Source organism: Protomyctophum bolini (genome assembly GCF_963924005.1).
Source record: "Protomyctophum bolini genome assembly, chromosome: 6".
Lineage (NCBI taxonomy): Eukaryota > Metazoa > Chordata > Actinopteri > Myctophiformes > Myctophidae > Protomyctophum > Protomyctophum bolini.
In genome coordinates, this window is record NC_137867.1 from 12,567,821 (window position 1) to 12,588,917 (window position 21,097).

At 44.7% G+C, this 21,097-nt stretch overlaps 1 protein-coding gene across 1 annotated transcript; it reads left to right on the top strand.

Moving 5' to 3' along the window:
• The first annotated feature begins 11,532 nt into the window (after window positions 1-11,532).
• Window positions 11,533-19,899, top strand: LOC308317400 (fibroblast growth factor 22-like). Its single transcript, XM_080766371.1, has 3 exons — window positions 11,533-12,307; window positions 18,431-18,534; window positions 19,031-19,899. Exons 1-3 carry the CDS (start codon window positions 11,836-11,838, stop codon window positions 19,226-19,228), a joined length of 774 nt encoding a protein of 257 aa, XP_080622497.1. The 5' UTR covers window positions 11,533-11,835; the 3' UTR covers window positions 19,229-19,899.
• The last annotated feature ends 1,198 nt before the right edge of the window (window positions 19,900-21,097 follow it).

Genomic DNA, 21,097 nt, shown 5'->3' on the forward strand with positions numbered 1-21,097 from the left:
CGAATCTGGTACTCCTACAAATTGTGTCCAAACATCACGCAAATCGGTACACATTAGTCAAGTGATCAAGATGGATCCGTCAGATTCTTCGTTTTCCATCCACTGGCGAATTCCGGAAATTGCTGGCCCACAATAACCGGCGGACCGGTGCTCCGAGGAGCACTTTTCTTTAGTTGGCTTTGTAAACTATAGGATATAGCCTCACCATGTCAATGAAGAGGACCAGTGATATTCAATTCACATGAAATGTCAGTTCTTATGTCATTAAAAGGGGAATTCCACTCATTTTCAGCATTTTACTATGTCATTAATTTACCTTAGAGCTGTTGTGTGGGTATATTAATGACATAGTAAAATGTTGAAAATGAGTGGAATTCCCCTTTAACTTACACTGTAAGTTAAAGGGGAATTCCACTCATTCCACCTTGCCCACCCTTTTTTTGACTCGAGAACTACTTTCAAAATGACCAGCTCAACAAGATCTACCCACCATTGCTGAATAGTTTAATTGTTTAAATATGCACTCTACCTGATGGTGCTTTAGAATAGCGGTGCTGGCATTACATATAAGACAAATGCACTTGGAATGGGAAATAGAGGGGGAGAAATGGAATAGGTATGTTTTTTTGTATTTCATTTATAATGCTACCGACGTTTGTGCATAATGCATAATGTTTGTGCACAGAAAACAAAATATTGCATTGTGGATTTGAACTGACAGGCCCTTTTTGATGTCAATCAATCAAAAGTCACCTTTATTTTTATATATTTAATTGAAATATCCTTTAGGGGCATGTCATGTGATCAGCCTTTTGTGATCTACTGGTATAGATCGCGATCTACACCTTTTGGGCACCCCTGACTTGCAGTGTGCATGGCTCTATTATGTCACTCTTTAAGTGTTAAGCAGTCTATTACGTTCTCAATCATAACAGCGTGTAATAATGTGCTGTCCTGCAGGGGAGGGCTCTGGACAGGACACTATGGGTCAGCTGATCCAATGTCTGACCTGTAAATAAATTCCTCTGCCCCGCTGAAACTGACACGCAGCAGAGGGACAGGATGATGTAAGGGCCCATGCAGGATGGAGGGGATAACATGACAAACATCTATTGCTCACTGTAGTTGGTATAGGAAACAGCAACCTCATCCATGGGGTTACCAGACACCCCTCTGCGCGCAGGGCCAGGGACAACATTAAACATTTACATTTGATGACCGGGAGAAAATAAAGACGGCTCCGCTACAAGCCAAGCCTTATGTTAGCCAAGTGTCCTGCAGCCGTAACACAAAAAGGATGCACATGAAAGGTTTGACGGTGCAATTACAGAGCAGAATGTTCTTTTACCCTGACCGCGGCTTTACCCATGTCAAATCCACGGCGTGAACGGCGGCTTTGTACATGGAGAGCGGCAAGCGGAAGGTAATCTGTGCACCAACTGGGCTGGTTTGAAGCGGGGAGAGGTCCAGTCTTAAGTGGCTCTCATCTGGACCCCATCAGGCCCGCATGACCCGCCCCAGGCAGTGAGACTGGCATCCCTGTAGCAGGCCTGCTCCTTTATTAAAGGCTCTACCCCCCCTCTGACCCAGCGTACAGAGCAGGCCTTGGGGAACACAAGCAAGACATATACACACACATGCACACACCCACAAAAACACACACACACACACACACACACACACACACACACCCGCACACAATGCCCATACAGGTCAATTTGTTTGTTTGCGAGCGGTGCGTTTGATTCCCTTCGCAGACCACAGCTCAAGTCACCCCAAGTGAGGTGCTTTTCCTTCTTAATTGCACTGTTTGAAACGGGGAGGGGCCAATGCATGTACGAACAATGGAGCTCTACAAAATCAGACACACGTGGTGGTGTGACTAAGGAGAATGAGGTTCTGCAACCGTTGAACTTGTTTTTCAGCAAAGTCACCGAACGGTCTCCTAATAACACTCCATGGCTTCTATTTTGAAGTTACCTCTGCCCGCGGCCAGAAGGGCCAGAGGTTGGCGATTATGTTTTTGCTCCTATCTGTGTTTGTGAGCAGCTATACTCGGGCACCGATGGGTGTGAATCTTTGAACGCACACTCCTAGTAGGCTAAGGAAGAAGAACCTCTACCTCGAATCGGCCTAACGGTGGCACTATAACAGGCCTCTTCACATTTTGGCCTTGCAACTCCACCCATTTCTATACCCGTCGAGCTAAAACACACATTTTGCCAGTACTCCGTGTCTGCGGCTATGGATTTATTTGTCCAAAACTCACACAAATCGGCGCACAGGGAGAGATAAGGGTGATTTCACGCGGGATCCGATGGTAATTCCGACGGAGCATTAGTCCGACATGCGGGAACAACGGTCGGACTAGCGCTCGAACATGCGATGCTCCCGTGCTTGCGGTTATGGTTATGTAATAATAATAGTGACTGTGCCGGAACTAAAGCCTGTACCCCTTCACGTCTAATTTGTCTAAAAGCGCCACATTTTCACAGATGTAGCCCAGGGCATGCTCTAATGATTTAGCTAGGGCGCCCGAGCCGGCAACCTTCGGGGTCGCCACAGTTGCCAAAATCCATATGGCCACCATTAACAATCGATCTAAGGCTACATTTTCTAAATTTCATTATGCTTTAAGTAGCATGTGACGTGTCAAACTAACGGGTTTTCATGATTCTGAATCCATTCCACGCATTAGTTTTTCACAAAAAACTATCCTTGGGCTAAATTTGACCATAGCCACTTGCTCAAATGTGCCCAAATGTGCTGACCTCGTCACATTGGTGATGACGGCTATCGCCGTTTATAGCCCAACAAGTTGGTGGTGGCAATACGGATTTGGCCACTATGGCGACCCCGAAGGTCGCCGGCCCGGGCACCCTTAGCTAAATCATTAGAGCATGCCCTGGGCTACATCTGTGCAAAATTTGTAGAAACAATCTGATTGGTTGAAACAGCCTTCTAGCCGTGCTTCAAACGAGCATGATGGAATACCTAATCAAAACAAAGAAATCATCTGCTCCCAGAGCGCAACAGACTGTGTTGCTAGGCTAGCGAGTTTCTTGGGACATTTGTGTCAACATTTGTGGTCGTACATTATGATTTTTTTGCGATTAACTTCGTTTCAAGGGTAACTGTTGTATAATTGCAATATTACACTCGAAGGGGTGCTTTAACGTCATTAATGCACTTCTGCACTGCCTTTCGGAACTCTGAGTTCCTGCAGCATCGCATTCATTGAGTCCCGTGGTGAGTGTTGGAACTACTTGTGTCCAGTATCACTATGCCAGCAACAGCACAACAGAATTGTTCCCGCATGTGACAGAGAGGTCAAAGTTGAACGAAAGTTGCACTATATGGTAGAATTAGGTCAACAATTAAATGACGCTAGTTTTGTGGATTAATATGAAGCACAGCGTTAGTTTATAGGGACACGTGAGTCGCATGTCAAAGCTGTAATCAGCGTCGGTCATTCCCGTTTTCATTTCACATCTCAGCTGATCATTTTGTCACACATTCATACTCCAATCAGAATTCACGCTGAAGCATAGCTGTCCCTTTAAATACAGCTTGCATTCACTTCACCCTTGCTTGTCTTGCTGCCGCCTCGCATCCGCTGATGCTTAGCGCCTCCTCCACCCCAGCCTCCAGCTTTTGATCAGAGCCTGGCATAGGTTGAAACACTTATGATTATATCTGCTGTATCTGCTGTTCAAATGTCGAGGATTTAAGACATGTCAACGTATTGCCGTGTATCCCTATGGGGCTTTTGCTGTCGTTCCCTGATTTTTCTTAGCATGTTTGCTTCGACAAAATTCAGGGATCATCTCCCTAAGCGGAGCCGGCTTTAGCGCCAAGTTTAACTGTATTCCATTTGTTGCAATAAATGGTTAATCTACTTTGACGTGAGTGTTTCCTGTCTAAATTATTTTTAATGAGTGGCCCCCAGTGCCCCCAGCAAATGACCTGAACTGCTATTCACCAAAACCAGACCAGGACTCCCACTATATTGGACTCAGGCAATCAATTAATATCTTTGCAACCACTATATTAAAGTATTTCCTACAGGTGTAATTCCAAAAATCCAATCCTTGAACTATCAATACATGATTGCATATTCACAGCTTTGGCCATATATCATATATAAACATGGAGAGTTTTCTATTTCCATTCGAACGTTATCAAACTGACCTGAATAAGTGAGTCAAGTTGGCTAAACTTCATCGTGCGATAAGTAAGGCATTTGTATTTCACTCATAAACCTGAGTGAAGTCAGTGAACCTGACAACTTTACCAAAATAAAGGTGTCACTGCGTCAAGCTTGCCTATATCTCAAGAACGTTTCAAGTGTCGTTCATTTTCATACAACAATACTGAAATGAATCGAATCGAGTTGCTTCCTTGAAAATCATACTAACCACACGATATTCTCTGGAAGTGAGTACTGTGAGTCATATAGCCTATATGAGCTGAACATGGCAGACTGCCTGAATGGTCCTTTAACTACTTGAACCCTAGTACACACACACACACACACACACACACACACACACACACACACACACACACATTTTAACTGTATATATATGATGATTTCGGGTGTGTGACAGTGTTTTTCAAAGACAGTTGGGGAGACTGTGTTACACACGCCAAAGTGGATCAGTTAGACTGTTCACGAGGTACAGCATAAGTGGGCGACAGCCATTAAGACATGCGAATCCCTTGACTCCTTCAAAACCGCTCTCAAAGGGCACCTACGGACGGCTGCAATTCCAAACTGGCAAGTCTGAATCCCACCCGCCCCCTTTCCCCCTTACTGTATATGTTTCTTTACCCTTGTTACCTTATATGATTTCCTGTTTTTGAGTGGTGCAACCACTCCTATATAGACAGCTACATACACAAGCTAAACTTGTGTATGGAAAACTGTGTTCACTGATTGTTTGCTAATTGTCTCTCCTGCACTGCTGGTGGCATTGCCCTTGATTTAGGAAGGGGCCAAGTGCTATAGGCAGGGGAGGGGTGTTTCTCCTTATGCTTTGAGTAATTGTCATTGAGTTTTCATTCTGATTTATACTTGTTTAATTGTAACACATTATTGAGAATGTTTAGGTTACTGTTTATTCAAGGTGGTTGGAAGTATTTATATTAGTGAAGTATTGGAGAAGAAATGTGCTAATTGAATCTGTGCCCATAGTGGTAGGATCCACTCCTATTTAAAGGAGGCTGCAGGGACAGGCTAGTGAGTTAGAAGTGGGCAATGACACCGGTAACATCCCTGAGGGAGAGCTACAGGGCCTTGTGTGATCAAGGTACAGCCTGAAGAGAGCTCTTATCCATTTGGGTTTTGTTCAGTAGTGTTTGCTCAAGTGTTTATTTAGTTTTGTCATTTTCAGTATTATTGTTATTGTCCTGTTGAACCTGCACTGGACTTTGGTGGAGGAGTTTTGGGGGAGAAATAAATACCCTGAAACGGCATTTCTGACTGTTCTTGGAGCCTTGGCCGTTCGGGCAACTTCACAGGACTGTAAGTGTATATATTTGTACGTCTCTAAATGTTCTGATTAATTGAAAATGGTGTACCCTGTTGTAAACAAGTTTAATGCTTTATCAGTGTCGTCCACACTCCACAGTAACAGTCTTTGTATTGAGTTGTGCTTTCATGTGAAACCCATTCTGCAAACTGTTAATAAATAGGCTACTTCAATTAATCAATCACACACTGTGCATATATAGATAGATATTAACCATCAATCAACCCTGTATCTCTATCTTGGGCTAATTTGTTCAAATTTGTCAATATGCATAAATCTTCCAAAAGTTAAAAACTAGTGAAAATAGGAGATCTATACAATGTGACTCATTTGTGAAGACATACCCTATTGGCCTATTGTTATTTTTCCACAAATGAGTCTTGAAAAATGGGGGTTGTCTTATAATCAGAGTTGTCTTATATTCGGGACAATACGGTATATATACAGGGCTTTTACGCGTTAAAAAAGTCTCTCTTCTATTTTTTTCTTTCTTTAACAAATCAAACCCTGCCGATAGACCTAGTATACCTAACTGAATCACCCCACCCTGACTCTCTCCTCCTCATTGTCCGACCACCACCAAACTTTGCCCAAGGGTACCGGTCACCTTTGAGGCTCAGCTCCATCTCACTCCTCTACATGATGTCAGCGCTGATGATAGCGTCCATTGTTTTAGAACTGTGCTGAAAACTGATCTGCTCAGACAGGTTTTTACTGTGAATGCCCCATCTGGAATCCGAGTACACTAAGACCTGTGAGATTACACTAAGAGTACACTAAGACCTGTGAGATTACAGTGAACCCAGCTTCTTCCTTTTATTTCATTCAACTAGATTGTTGCTGTTTTCGCCGCTTTCCTACCAGGTTTCTGCTTTTCAGCCAGAAACCTTCTATATATTGTTGTTCTTATTGAATGAATGCCCTATTTCATATTCATACTTTTATAGACAAAAGTGAACGTATGTCGTGATGCGATGCATTTTGTACTAATTTTGTAAAAAAAAATAAGGAAACCAGGTTGAAAGTTTCAATGAAACTGGTGAAATCATGTGGGTATTAATAATTTCACTGGATTCATTGGAATATATGATCTTTAAGGTGTCCAGTGATGAGGTTATACTTCATAATGACGTGAAAATATGAAGAAAAAAAAGGCAAACAGATGTTAAACCTAAAGATGATAGAACTATTAAAACATTATACTGTACGTTATACAGTACAATACTGTATATCATGGGGTACAAATTTTCCTGTCTCTTGAACATTGACTCACTGTCATAAATAAATCAAATATGCCTTAAACATAAAACTCTATACTCATAGCCTTCGTCAGTGTTCATTTATCAATGCACGCCCGTCTATCAGTTACATTTGTAAGTTAAATTTCACAGACTGTGCAGAGCCTATAAGCACAGTCCAGGACTCTGTGGGAGAGAAAGGAGATGAGCCATGAACCCGATGGCACCTTACAATACAGAAACAGAATGAATCATTCCATGCGAGCCCTATTTGATTCATAATCCTTTTTGGCAAAGTGTGGATGAGTGAACCCAAATCTCAGACGATGCATCTGAATTTGGTTTTTTTAGGCAAGCGCAGCAAAGCCGTGCCTGAGCCTCCGCCCGTATCCAGGGATCAGAAACACATTTGTCTCCTCTATTGCCTGTTGCCTGTTTTTGTTTTGTTTTTGACTTTGAAAAGCAATTCAGAGACACATATCAATAAAGATGTGCTAAAAGCTAAAGCTATGCAGCATTCAGGGAGATGAGACCGTCTCCGGTCCCTCCAAATCTCCCTTATATTGCGTCTAGAAGAAAAAACAACGCAGGTATGGCAACATTAGAGTTTGCTCTTCGCCCTCTAAAAATAAATCCTGCAAATCCTGCAAAGTCACAGGCCTGCATCCCTTTGAGGCACCTTGGAGGACATTGCTGTCTCAGTGGAAAGAACATGAAGAACTCTCGGTCTTCCTCGTAGTTTTAGCCCTCAAACATAATCTGTACCCCGGATAATAATGAATTATAGCATTTTTAGAGCACTTTTCCAATGGTTCATTCATTCATACATTGGGAGGTGAAGCGGCGAACAGTCGACGCCAGCGTCCTCACTTCCCACATTCACACACCAATGGTGGCGAGCTCACACCGACCAACTCATTGGAGGCAATGTAGGGTTCAGTGTCTTGCTCAAGGACACTTCGACACGTAGACAGGAGGAGCCGGGATTCGAACCGCCGACCCAGGCATCATTGGACGACCTGTTCTACCTCCTGAGCCACAGCCGGATACCAAGTACAATGTACAACTGTACACAGTACAATCCAGTGTTAATTAGAGTGTGTAGTTACAAATGTAACCAAATTGACATTTATGGGTCCATTGGAGAGTTATAATGCTCAATTATGTCTCTGTAGTACAACTACAGTATATGACTTGTAAGTTTGAATGCTAATTCAAAAAATTAATTACAAATATGGCCTATGTCCGTAGATGGATCCACACTGATATTCTATTGTCCATTGTGCTAGTACTTATTTTAATGTATTTCAGTTAAAGATGTCAGCAGACCTTCATCAGGGCAAACCCTTCAGTGTTGTTTTCCAGTGCTCTGGCACCGGCCTTAGCATTCTGGATGTTAACGTCCAGAATGTAACTTTATTACATTCAGATCAATAGTCAATAATAATTGATGTGTCTATTTCCGTGCGTTGATTCTGGTTATCACTGAGGGAGGAGGGGACGCCACAAAGGAAGCCCTGATAAGAAACAGTCTGTTTGTTGGAGCAGATAAAGCCAGGCAGCTAAAGTTAAGACCAGACTTATAAGACCAGGCCACCGTTCTGGCTGTAGATCGTCGGCAGACATTAAAGCAGACGCTATAAAGACCAGGACTTATAGGGAGAGAAGCAGGGAGTGCAAGGTACAGGACAGGAAAGAGCCAGCTGAACAAGGAGGACTAGTTATTTTTATGCTAGCTAATTAATGTCATACGGGTGAGCTTCACTATATTGGTGAATTTTCCATTTAGCTTCTTGTTTATGCCCATAATGACCGGCTATAGCCACAGATTTTGTAGCGATTGTAGATCAAGTATGCTCAAATCATGTACTTTAAATTACTTTCCTTTTTCTTTTTCTATTTTCTATTTTTTAATACATTATGGAAGAACACAACAATGAGGTGCCCACACTGTCCACTGTGCCCGCGCTCTTCCGGTTGCCACTCGGACATTGTCCACATCAGCCACTATATATACTACTGTGTGCTTTTCTTGCGTTGCAGTGTTGTTTTTGGCAGCAAATTTCTATTTTAGTTTAGTCATAGTCTTTATTGGACTGAAACTTCATTTAGTTTTAGTCACATTTTAGTCACCTGGAATGTCTTAGTGTTAGTCTAGTTTTAGTCGACCATATGTCATAAGATAAAATGTATTTTGGCGGGTCTTGATGCCGTCGTAATGAGTAATGAGTGTAATGAGCACGCAAACAAGTGTGAAATGACTTATACTGGATCTCTCATCCACTAGTCCCTTCCTAACATTTTAGTCTAGTTTGTATTTGTCGACGAAATTGTCAGTATATTTAGTCTTAGTTTTAGTCATCGTAGCTTAGTTTTCATTTAGTTTCCAGTTGTTTTTGTCAGTGAAAATAGGTAGTCGACGAACATTTTTCGTCTTACTGTAGTTTTAGTCGACGAAAACAACAACGGTTGAGTGGCAATGGTGCATCATGGTTTGTAAAAGAGAGTGTCGCTGGCGGCCGGCCATTCAGACACCTGAGTCACAGAGGAAGGCAGAGGTCTGATGAGTGAAACTGGAGACCTTCATTGCATTACAAACACCAGAGGAGAGATGAAACACTATGATAGAGGACCGTGAGGGAAAGAGAGAGGCCTCAGTCCGATGCTCCATGATAAGCCGTGCATTCACACTAGCTGGCACCGGCGATGGTAACTCAATATATATATTTTTTATACATGCACTGTAAAATACTGAGTGTTTGATTGAACTCTGAGAGCGTGCCAATGGAACCAAATGGATCTGTAAGGGTCATTTGCACGCTCTCTGCGTTACAAATGGCTAGATTAACACTGAGTGCGTCCAATTCAATTTGTGTTAATTATCTCCTCAGCACAAGAGCGAGCGGACATGCTGCATGGTCTGTGTACCCAACACACACACACACGCGCGCACTCGCGCGCAGACGCACACAACATAACACATCTAAAGTTTCTAAACCAGTAGTCCTCAATGTGGGGTTCAGCCAGGGGTCCTTGAGCGGGTCCAAAGTGAAATGACTGACAGTTATTCTTCACCAATATTACATGTACAAGTGGATCTGATCAAGTTCCACATACCTACAGTACATAGACAGTGAAGGGATTCTGGACCATATCATAACAAAACACGTCTGTGCCAGAGATCAAATACATTTCAGCAAATGGCCTAATAAATATAAAATTGGGGGTGCTTGAAATTAAAAAGGCTCTCTGATCTAAACAACATTATGTCTAAGAATGCAGATAAATACAACAGGAAACTGCCATAATTGTACATGCTTGTCCCAGTCACGTACACAGACTATAGAATACAGTAAAAGTCAAAACACTTTTTTAAAGCCAAACCACTTTTTGGAATCTGTCACTCAGGGTAACATACAGTACTGCCACACTGTGCTTCTGTCCTGGACCATCCAATCAGATAAACCCTCATATCTCTTCCTCTCACCCTTTCATGTACCAAACTCCCAAGGCCCATGCAGTGTGGTCAGCCAAAATGTGCTTGTATGTGTGTGGGTGCGCGTGCACTGTCGCGCACGCACGCGCGCGCACACACACACACACACACACACACACACACACACACGCCCGCGCACACACTCGTACCCACGCACAGCCAATACGTACTTGCTCCCATATGTGAGAGGGGCTGTTGAGGAAGGGAGGGAGGGATCAAATAGCTAACAGAGTCACATAGCTTCACAACACACACACACACACACACACACACACACGCACACGCACACACGCGCACACACACACACACACACACACACACACACACACACACACACACACACACACACACACACACAGCTTCATAGTAATTTTATTCTTGTGATCAACAGTTAAGGAGATCTTTATTTCAAGGACTAAGAATGGAAGAAAACAAATCTCAGAGAGTGAGAAAGAGACACACACACAGAGAGTGAGAAAGAGACACACACACAGAGAGTGAGAATTAAAGAGACACACACACACAGAGAGTGAGAAAGAGACACACACACAGAGAGAGAGTGGTCTTTCCTTCATCCCTCCTCCTACCCCCAAGACCGTTACCTCAGCGCTCTCCAAAGGTGGAGTCATTTAGGGAGAGAGAGAGAGAGAGACACAGAGAGGGGAAAGAGGGAGAGAGAGAGAGAGAGAGAGAGGGGAGGGGGGGGGGTGGGGTGGGGTGGGGGGGGCGGAAGAGAGTGAAAGAGTACGCGCCACAATCTCCAGCCCATCCATGAGGAGAGAGGGAGAGCGAGAGACAGAGAGAGAGAGAGAGAGGAAGAAGACAGAGGGATTATGTGACATGCACTTGGATTGACTCACATTGTACTTTAAGTCTCGCGTCCTGTTTTTACGCTTCAGAGTGCAATCTGAAAAGGCTCTGTGGTGCATGTGGAGTTCTGGCTGCGGTCTCACAGGTAGTAACAGAGCTGCATGCTGATATATATAATGTGGTGCAACTTATTTCACTCCAGAGCGGTGGAACTTAGGAGCAAACCTTCCTCCTGGATATAATCAGAAGCCTTTTTATTTTATTTTTTATTGTTGGGAGTTAACATTTCCAGATAACTCTCTGGGAATTGCAAAGGAGCCACTTGGTGAAGCCAGCATTATAATGTAAACTTTTCAGGAATTATGGCGAAAGACGAGAGCATGAAGTAAGACATGCCATTGGAATACACACCGCGTATGAATGCTGTAATTTTCTCTATATAATATTTGTCCATTTATATTTTATATTGTCTTTTCGTTCTTTTTTCACAAAAGAGACTTCCACTAGATATTTGGAAAAGCAGCGCAACATTCGCCAACCGTGGAGCTGAGAGCGGAATAGCAGTCAAAGCAGAGACTTCTGAGTGAAGGGCTTCCATACAGGTGTCCAACCAGTTATTGTTATTGTGGAAGGGAAATATCTGACCCCAGACCGGACCCCGGAGGGCTCCCCTCCCTGCCCTCTTGGCTTCCCCTTGCCCCCAGCAGCATGTCCCAGGCTCTGAGGCTGCCTCCAGTCCTCCGCACAGCACACTACCATGATCAGATGGGCTGCTGGAAGGAGTAAGGCTGCCTCCGCCTCGTCCTGCTCTGGGGCTGGGCTCGGGGCTCACGGCGCCGGCTCTGGAAGCAGCACCGGGCTGAGGCCACCGTCGCTGCTCTCCTCCCTGTCTTTGACTCTCCTACTGGGCCTCGTGCTCCTCGGCCTCTCCCTGCCCGGAGCCGTCTGCCACCGGCAGTACAGAGACAGACTGAGGCGTGTCCTCCCACGGCAGGAACACAGGGCTCCGCTAAACATTTCCGAGGCTGCTGCATGGGCCAGGCCCGCCGCGACCTCCAGGGGTCCCCCGGGCCGACCCGGGGGGCCACAAGGGAGACACGTGCGCAGCTACCCGCACCTGCAGGGAGACATACGGAGACGGAAGCTCTACTCTTATTATCAGAAGTTTTTTCTGAGGATTGATAAGAATGGGAAAGTCAATGGGACCAAGAACAAGGATGACCTGCTGAGTAAGTATAGCCCACTGATTCTCGTGTGTCATGTGTGGAATTTGGAAAGTTGAGTATTTTGTTCTGAAATAGGAAATGACTTTGGCTATACGTGTCTGGTCTGACCCCGTCTTATCTCGCCTGCCCTTGGTTTCTTGTCTCTCTACATGAGCTTATAAAGCATAACAATAACATAACAATAGCACAAATGGCTTGATTCATCCCTTTCCCTGAACAGGAGAGAAACTAGATCAAAATAAACGTGTAGAAAATTAGAACAAAATTGTGATAGATCTCAAGCAACCACCACATGGCATTACTATTGGGATATAGAATTAATTGAAAAATGACCAACCCCCGCAACACACACCTGTGTTTTCACATGCTGACCGCCATGCAGTGCCAGACCACCAATCGTATATACCTGTTTAGATAGAAGTTTTAGATGAAACATCGCTGATTAGAGAAGTCTTTTAGTTTTGTTTTGTTTTAAACCAGACATCCTACAGATACCTCCCTGTCCAAACACTCTGCACAATGATGGTAGCTCTCAGAGGGCTTAAAAAGGAGCAGGGGGCCATGATAACCGGGCCACTATCAGGCAGTCTTCACAGCCCAACGTAAACACTTCTGATAAGAGCCACAGAAGAACAGGGGTTGGGGGAGGATATGGATGTCAATCTCATTGATGGTTCTCTCTCTCTCTCTCTCTCTCTCTCTCTCTCTCCTTTCGCTCTCTCCTCTCCCACTCACCCTGCCTGCCCGCCGACATCATCAAGTTAATTACATGTCCTCAGTCACAGATCAGACGTCTTGTTTGAAACAGTTGAACTTGTTCAATTCCACACAACCGTGTCTTTAGAGTGATTACATGTTGCCCCGCTTGCTTGCAGCATATCAGTCTGAGAATAACATTCTCATTAGTGTCAGAGTGTTTCCACTGAGCTACGTGTGTGTGCATATATCTGCCAGCGGGCACTCACATGCTCCAGTGGGTGTGTGATCATATAGCAACCAGGGGGACACATGTGCTTACTTATTGTTACCACACACACTCACGCACGCACGCACGCACACACGCACAAACACACAAACACACACACACACACACACACACACACACACATGCACACACACACACACACACACACACACACACACACACACACACACACACACACGCACACATTCTCCCTCCCGCTGTCTCTCTCTCTTTCTACCTTCCTCTCTCCTTCTCTCCCCCTATCTTCCTCTCCAGCCCATATATTGTATATGGAACCTTTTAATGTTTCCCATGGGAGTGCTAAACCGCACATTCAATCAAAGTGACTTATGGGAAATGGCACGGGAAGACAGAATGTCCAAGGAGCTGTTTGTTTTGACAAGGTCAAGACAGAAACATCTCTACTGACGATGTTATACCGTGCAGCTTGGTTGGAAATCTAAAAGGGGGCTAAACAACCTATACCCACTTCATGGTCACTTAAATCCCATCACCAAAAGGAGGCATAACTAACTAAATAACCCTAACCCCACACAGTATAACTTTGGGAGCTGATTTATTGATCCTTTTTGCATGTGTGTGTGTGTGTGTGTGTGTGTGTGTGTGTGTGTGTGTGTGTGTGAGAGAGAGAGAGAGAGAGCGAGGGGGCTTTGGCGGTCAGGGGCTTACAATATCTCCTCACCGCTCTCCTTAGGAGAACACCGCCTTTATCAAAGCTGAGTAAGTTTGCCCAGGAATTTGAATGGATTTGAGTATTATGGAGGTTAGTGACAGGATGAGCGGGAGGGGGGGGGGGGGGGGGGGGTTTGGGGGGGGGTCAACTATAAGCGTACAACTTCATGAATGACACGGCTGAACATCATTGTGGCCACATCAAAGCTGCACGTCTTCGGTATCAATGGTGGTGCCATCAGAAAGCTGTGTCCTGAGGGGGGGCGCGGGGAGACACAGTGTGTGGATTATGTGCACCGATATCAGGTTCACTGGGAAAGCGATACTACACAAGAGCTCCGCGATGGCCCCCGGGGCTAGACATGATCCCAGGGCTCAGGTCCTTTGTAGCCCCTCGATGGTCCCTTGAAGTGACTGCGGCTACGTTCAGGTGGTCGTCTCGCGGTGTCCTCGGCCAGACGTTACATGGCACACACGGGAACATGATACGTCCAGCAAGCACGGTGGTACACTTTTGTAATTGGGGCGTCAATATATATCTATCTGATATACTTTTACCGTGGCTATACGTTTGAAGATGCTGAGGTGTTGGCACAGTGAGGACCCATGGCCCTTCTGTCTGTTAAAGAGGCAGTATGCAGCCTCCCACAGATTTATGGGGATGCCAGCGGAAAACTGTCCCACATGGCTTTCCAACCCGTTGGGAGTCTGCACTGAGGTTACAGAGAGAGAGAGAGAGACAGAGAGAGAGAGAGAGCATGTAAAACAAACCCTAACCAGCTATCTGTATAGCCTAAGTGCATAATTAAAACATCCATGATTCACAGTTAGATTTGTGTGAGTACATGTTGCTGTTTTAAACATAGACACGGCTAGCAGCTCTGGGTGGCTGGTGAAATATTGCTAAGTAAGACAAAAGTTTGGCGGCAAGAGAGTTTGGGTTAATTACCCACGGCTGTAATGGTGTGAGTGTGAGCCTGTCAAGATAGTATGTTTGCTTGAGGCGTGTGTGTGTGTGTGTGTGTGTGTGTGTGTGTGTGTGTGTGTGTGTGTGTGTGTGTTCTAAGGAACGCGTCAGGCCACCAGTTGTAGTCCTGTGCTTTAGGGGCCATGTGTGCAAGACGCCTCTGGACAGGGCTCATGTGGTTGAGCTGTGTCTGTGTGTGTGTGTGTGTGTGTGTGTGTGTGTGTGTGTGTGTGTGTGTGTGTGTGTGTGTGTGTGTGTGTGTGTGTGTGTGTCTGTCTGTCTGTGTGTATGCATATCCTTTAATCAAAGCAGCAGCCCATTGCGCGCGACACAAACAGATGGTGCTCTTATGGAGGTTTAAACATAGAGATGTATAGCTTTTCATGGCAATGGAGACCCTGTGTAATTACACTCAATGTGGTCCTTATCAAACGGTGTTCCCCTAAAGCTTTATTTATACTTCAGCCCCCTCCACATTTCAACAATACGAGAATGGCACGACTTCAAATTCAGCCGGCGCACTCCCTCGGAATGTTTTGGAGACTTTTATTATTTAGGTGTAAACTAGGAGTTACAAAGAATAACAATAAAGCTGCAAAACACATGCTTTTGGCATCCCACTGTGGAAAAACCACCTTTAATTCTCACTGGCATTGTACGCCTTCCATTCCACTACCAACGCACCATTTACTGTAGTAACTCCAAACAGAGCGTAGCAAATAAGCCACACGTTACGAAAAAGCAACCAGCATGCAACAGGGGGAAAAGAAATGCTGTTGCCTCAGTTGGACCTGGCTGGCTGACTCTGGGCCAAATTTAACACATGTGGTTTATTAAAAAATACCCCAATTCAACACATAGGTGTCACGTTCCATGCTGATTGTGTGTGCATTGTTGTAATTTAGAATATACTATCAAAGCAATTAAACATGTAGCATGTTCTTTTGTGTGTGGTGGTGTTTTCCTGCACTTGAAGCCCTGTACACATCACCCACTGCCTGTGGGTGCAGAGCCAAACACACGCAGAGCCAAACATTCTACAGAGAAGAATGAAAGCATACTTTGAAGCTTTGCAGGCGGTTCGTGGAAGGGGCAAGTGCGCACTCACCTGCTGCAATATTAACTGTGTGTGTGTGTGTGTGTGTGTGTGTGTGTGTGTGTGTGTGTGTGTGTGTGTGTGTGTGTGTGTGTGTGTGTGTGTGTGTTGTGCGTGCGTGCATGTGCCCGAGAGCGTGTTATACGTATGTGAACACTGTGCATCTATGCCCGTGCATGTGTCTCGCCCCTGCCTCCGGTGGACGACTTTGATCAGTGATCATTACAGCCTTTCTAATCCTCCCAGTCTCACTGTCATGGCTCCTCTGTCCTCCTCTGTTCTCCCACCTTTCATCCGTCCCCATGTTTACAGAGCAGCCAGAGACTCTGCCGTAGATAGTCTTACATCCTCACTCACATAGCCGACACCCGATCCCCTTTACAGAAACTGCAGCTCCTCTCAGATCTTCAATGGCCGCTGTGTCACAGTCCCCATACCTACCTACCACTGCCTTGCTGCTGCTCCGGCCCTGCACTGCCCCAAGGTGCCACCGTTTGAACTAGAAACCGATACGGTCAAGACCTCACTGATGTGGAGGGAAGTGGCAGTGTTTTTTAAGAGAGGGATTGTTCTTCGGACACACACACACACACACACACACACACACACACACACCTGTGCGACCGGCCCTCCGCACATATGCATGGCCACCCCCCCCCCCCCCAACCCAGGAGAGTGGGTTTGACAGTAAAACAGGCTGCTACACAAACAGTCATCAGACTGAAGGGGAGGGAATGGACGTCTGATCAAAGGATGTCGTCGTCTCTCCCATGGGTTCACACCCCCGTGTGCTGCCTGTCTGCCTGCCGCACTCTTTGAGTGCGCGCGCAACCGCGCATACACACATGTGTGTACACACATGTGTGTACACACATGTGCGGTTATCAGGAGGATAAAGCAAAAAAGAAAAAAGGAAGGAATAAAAAGAAAAAACATCACCGCACAGGAAGTGAGGAAAGGAAGTCAGGGAGAGAGGGAGGCAAGAAATCCCAACGTGCCATGGGAACCAGAGAGGTTCAATGCGCACACACACATGCATACGCAGACACGCAGGCACACGCACGCACGCACGCACTAGCTCGCACGCACAAACACACACAACCCCAATGTCAGACGAGACAAGTGGGCTCTCTGGTCAAAGGACACAGTAGGGGTGATTTATAAAGTAGCCGATAAACAAGCATACAATGCCTTGGGTTGTGACACGTTGTGAGCTTGTAGATCTGCTATTTTCGGTGCACAACATGGTGTGCAACCAAGTATAAATCAGGCATTAGACTGTTGCATCTCTCTGACCTCTGATACAGAGACCACACAAATAACCATAGCTGTCTGCTAGCAACAGCGTGCCCTTGTTACTGGGGTATAAATTAGCCTCTCTAATAGCCTTTTGGAAACTTGAATTATTTGCATTGGGGACTTGGTAACCTAAATACCGAACAGAACAAAAACAACTGAAGAATTTGTCTGGTGCTGACCTATTAATTCTCAAGCCGAGGGAAACGTACAGCTGGAATCTGTTACGCAGGTGTAGCTTGAAAAGTGGCTTTTTGTGAATGTTGTGGAGGAGAGAGATTGCGAAGATTAGCTGAAACATAAGAGTGCTCACCCAAGCATGTCTGCTGAATGCCCTGCAAAATGGAAGCAGCAATTTTAAAACACGCATTGGGCTTGTTCCGTTCCTTTTTCTTTCTCTTCTTTTTTTTTTTACCTAAAGGGATCAATCTAACTGCTCTCCAGTGTCTGTGGCCATCTGTGGCTTTTCTGCCGTCTTTATAGCTAATAGCGCTGTTTGGCCTGTCATCCCTTGCCAGACAATATGGATTGTTCTATGCACCCTTATCTACAGTGACTATGGGCCAAGATGATGTTTTATAGCCTTTACTTCCTCTATCCACTTCCTCTGAGTTCTGGATCTGACTGTTTCTATTCCTGTGAAAAGAGGTCTATTCCAGGGATTCTCAACCTTTTTGATTTCAAGGACCCAGTTTGATATAAATTAGTCTGCCATTTGTTAACATACCGGTCATTTTATTCGGGCTATTAGACATTTCAAATATGTCTATGCGGCTATAGGCTGAAACCGCTTATAACTGGTCTAAAAGTGCACATTTCTTATTTAATTTATTTATATCTAGACCCTTAAAAAACACAGACGTCTAAATATGCGTCTTTGGCTCACTGAATGAGCCCAGGTCTACAGATGAAGAACATTGAGAACCAGTGGTCTATTTCATATACAGTAAATAGTCAACTTGGATTGCTTCAAACCATATACAGTATTAACACATTATGGTCATTGCACTGAGGACCAGACGATTGGCGTTACGTTTTCTGGTGGTCATTGTTGACATCAAAACAATATTTATTAATGTTTGTCTTTTGTTTTTCTTTGTTTCTTTTTAGACATTCTGGAGATCACATCAGTGGACGTGGGGGTTGTGGCCATCAAAGGACTGAACAGCAACTACTATCTGGCTATCAGCAGGAAGGGAGAGCTGTATGGAGCGGTTAGTATCCGGGTCAGAGGTCATACTGGACACTTCAGAAAGAGCGATAAAGAGAGAGCGAGAGACAGAGAGACAGAGAGAGAGAGAGAGAGAGAGAGAGAGAGAGAGAGAGAGAGAGAGAGAGAGAGAGAGAGAGAGAGAGAGAGAGAGCGTAAAGGAGGTCTTATCAATAGTCCTGTGGCTTCTGGGTCACCTTTGGATTATAAGCAGGTCAGCAATGCTAAGACATATGTTGACATATGTATGAAAGAAAGAAAGAAAGAAAGAAAGAAAGAAAGAAAGAAAGAAAGAAAGAAGAAAGAAAGAAAGACAGGGAATGAAAGCACTTAAGGCTTATATACGTGTTGAATTGCAGCCTGTTGTGGGCTCGTAGGTGGGCTGCGCTGTTTTTGTCCAAATGTCCGTCTATTATGACGTTACCGGAATAGGGATGCTAGGGTTCATTTGGTTAACCTCAGCTCACATACTAAAATGTGTCATATTTACTTTTTTCCAGAGAGAGTATGGCATCGACTGCAGACTGAAGGAGCGGATCGAGGAGAACGGCTACAACACGTATGCTTCAGCTGAGTGGAGGCACAAGAAGAGGCAGATGTTTGTGGGTCTGAATGTCCATGGGAGGCCGCTGAAAGGGAGGAAAACACGCAGGAAGAACACAGCCACCCACTTCCTTCCACTTCCTGTGATGGTGTGAATTGGTGATCTTGGCAGGATCTGGCCAGAGAGAGAGAGAGAGAGAGAGAGAGAGAGAAAGAGAGACAGAGAGAGAGAGAGAGACAGAGAGAGAGAGAGCGAGAGAGAGTATTCAGCACTGGACAGCAAGTTTCTGAACACTGGCAAACTGATATAAGTAGACTTTCACTGAGACATCTCTCTTGTGGAAACAAGGCACTAACACGGTTCGAAAACAAGCGGTCCCTAAATGCTCCTAACTTTGGTTGAGATCGTATTTGTTTCATGTCGAAGAGAAGGCGGTATCTGTGTTTTCTGTGGCACAGGATGCAATATTTATCCTTTTTTTCTGTGCCAAATGGTTTGCACCTGGACCAGAGGATCTGTGTAATATGGACAGAATAATATAAGATAACAGTCCATGTTGAAGAGCCGCCGAGCCGGGGAATCATAGCTATGTAGGTGTAAAACTGTCTCAAGCTGTTATTTATAGTTTGGACTCAAGAGAGGCAAGCTGTTTCATAACAAGAAGAGGAGGGTTAGACGATGGATAACACACAGAAAATAATGGGTCAGTGTATCATGAAACCATTAAACAATAATGAATACTTCACATTTAAAGTCAATGTTTGATACTTAACCACTGTGTTTTGACTGTATTGAAATGATTTATTTATTTTGAGAAATATTTAACTGGAGGGGGACACTTAGAAGGCAACAATTAATTTGCATTCTTTACTTTTTATAGTCTATTATGCAAAAATAAAAATGACCATTTTCCTCCTTATTTCAGTCCTCTAAATTCTTTCATTCAACATAATGCACAGTTTACAGTGGAATGGTGAACATTACAGGAGAAGGCCATGTTTTCTCACCAGCTCATGAGACCCCTGAGGGTTCAGGTCATGGTAAGTCTATTCTTATCAGGCTCTCTGAGGTAAGAAGGGACAAGAGGCAACCATTACTGCCTTAGCCCAGGAATATTCCATGTGGCAACCATTGCACTAATGATTAGAGTTCCCAAACAAACTGGAAACATACAGACCGACCACATCAAAATGGGAGGGAGGTAACTTCCCTGGTATGGGCTGTAGATGCTGACATAATTTCCTGCTATCACCCCATTACTGCGTAGCGGCAACATTCCCAAATGGCAGCAGGCCCTTGGTTGTGGACAGATAGGCATTGCACACCTGCTGAACAATATAACAAAGAAATATGAAAACACACTTTTAGTGTTTGTCACAGTGGAACGCCATGTCAGTGAAGGAGCCTTAAAGAATGCTCACATGCGTGTTAGGTATGTCCACGGAAGAAAATGAAGTGGAGAGAGAGGGGGGGGGGGGGGGGGGGAGGGAGAGAAAGAGAGATCAGTGATATGACCTGTGTCTGGCCACCCACTTCCTTCAGTAATCATCTACAAATGGTCTAATCAATGACAGCTGTCTTGATGGCAGATCAAAAGACCAGGGGGAGAACATTAACACCACAGGCTTCCGGGCCCCGTGGTCTCCTAACCCGCCCCTCTGAACATCTATATCTCAGTGAGTGCGACTGCTAGGGAACAAGCAGTGAGGAGACATTAGTTGTAGATGAAAACCTATACCTAACAGTATTCACCCCCCAAAATGCTAAGACATTATAAGCCAATAATTTGATAACTAGGTCTTAAAAAGACGACATACAACTCATTATACCCACAACTAAATAGGGCACATGGGCATACTGCAGTGGTTCTCAAACTTTTACATTTCAAGGACCACCCTTAACTCTGACAGTATACAAATGGAACCAAATGGACCGGTTTAATTTGGTTCCATTTGTATACGGTCAGATGTTACAGACTTGTAAGGGTTCATTTAGAACCCCCTAAAATAAACCAGAGAGTCTC

Bases quoted from the DNA above. Each gene is read 5' to 3' on its own strand.
- LOC308317400 (XM_080766371.1), top strand. From the start codon at position 11,836: ATGATCAGATGGGCTGCTGGAAGGAGTAAGGCTGCCTCCGCCTCGTCC. The intron at 12,308-18,430 runs GTAAGTATAGCC...GTTTCTTTTTAG, and splicing joins GAACAAGGATGACCTGCTGA to ACATTCTGGAGATCACATCA. The intron at 18,535-19,030 runs GTTAGTATCCGG...ACTTTTTTCCAG, and splicing joins AGGGAGAGCTGTATGGAGCG to AGAGAGTATGGCATCGACTG.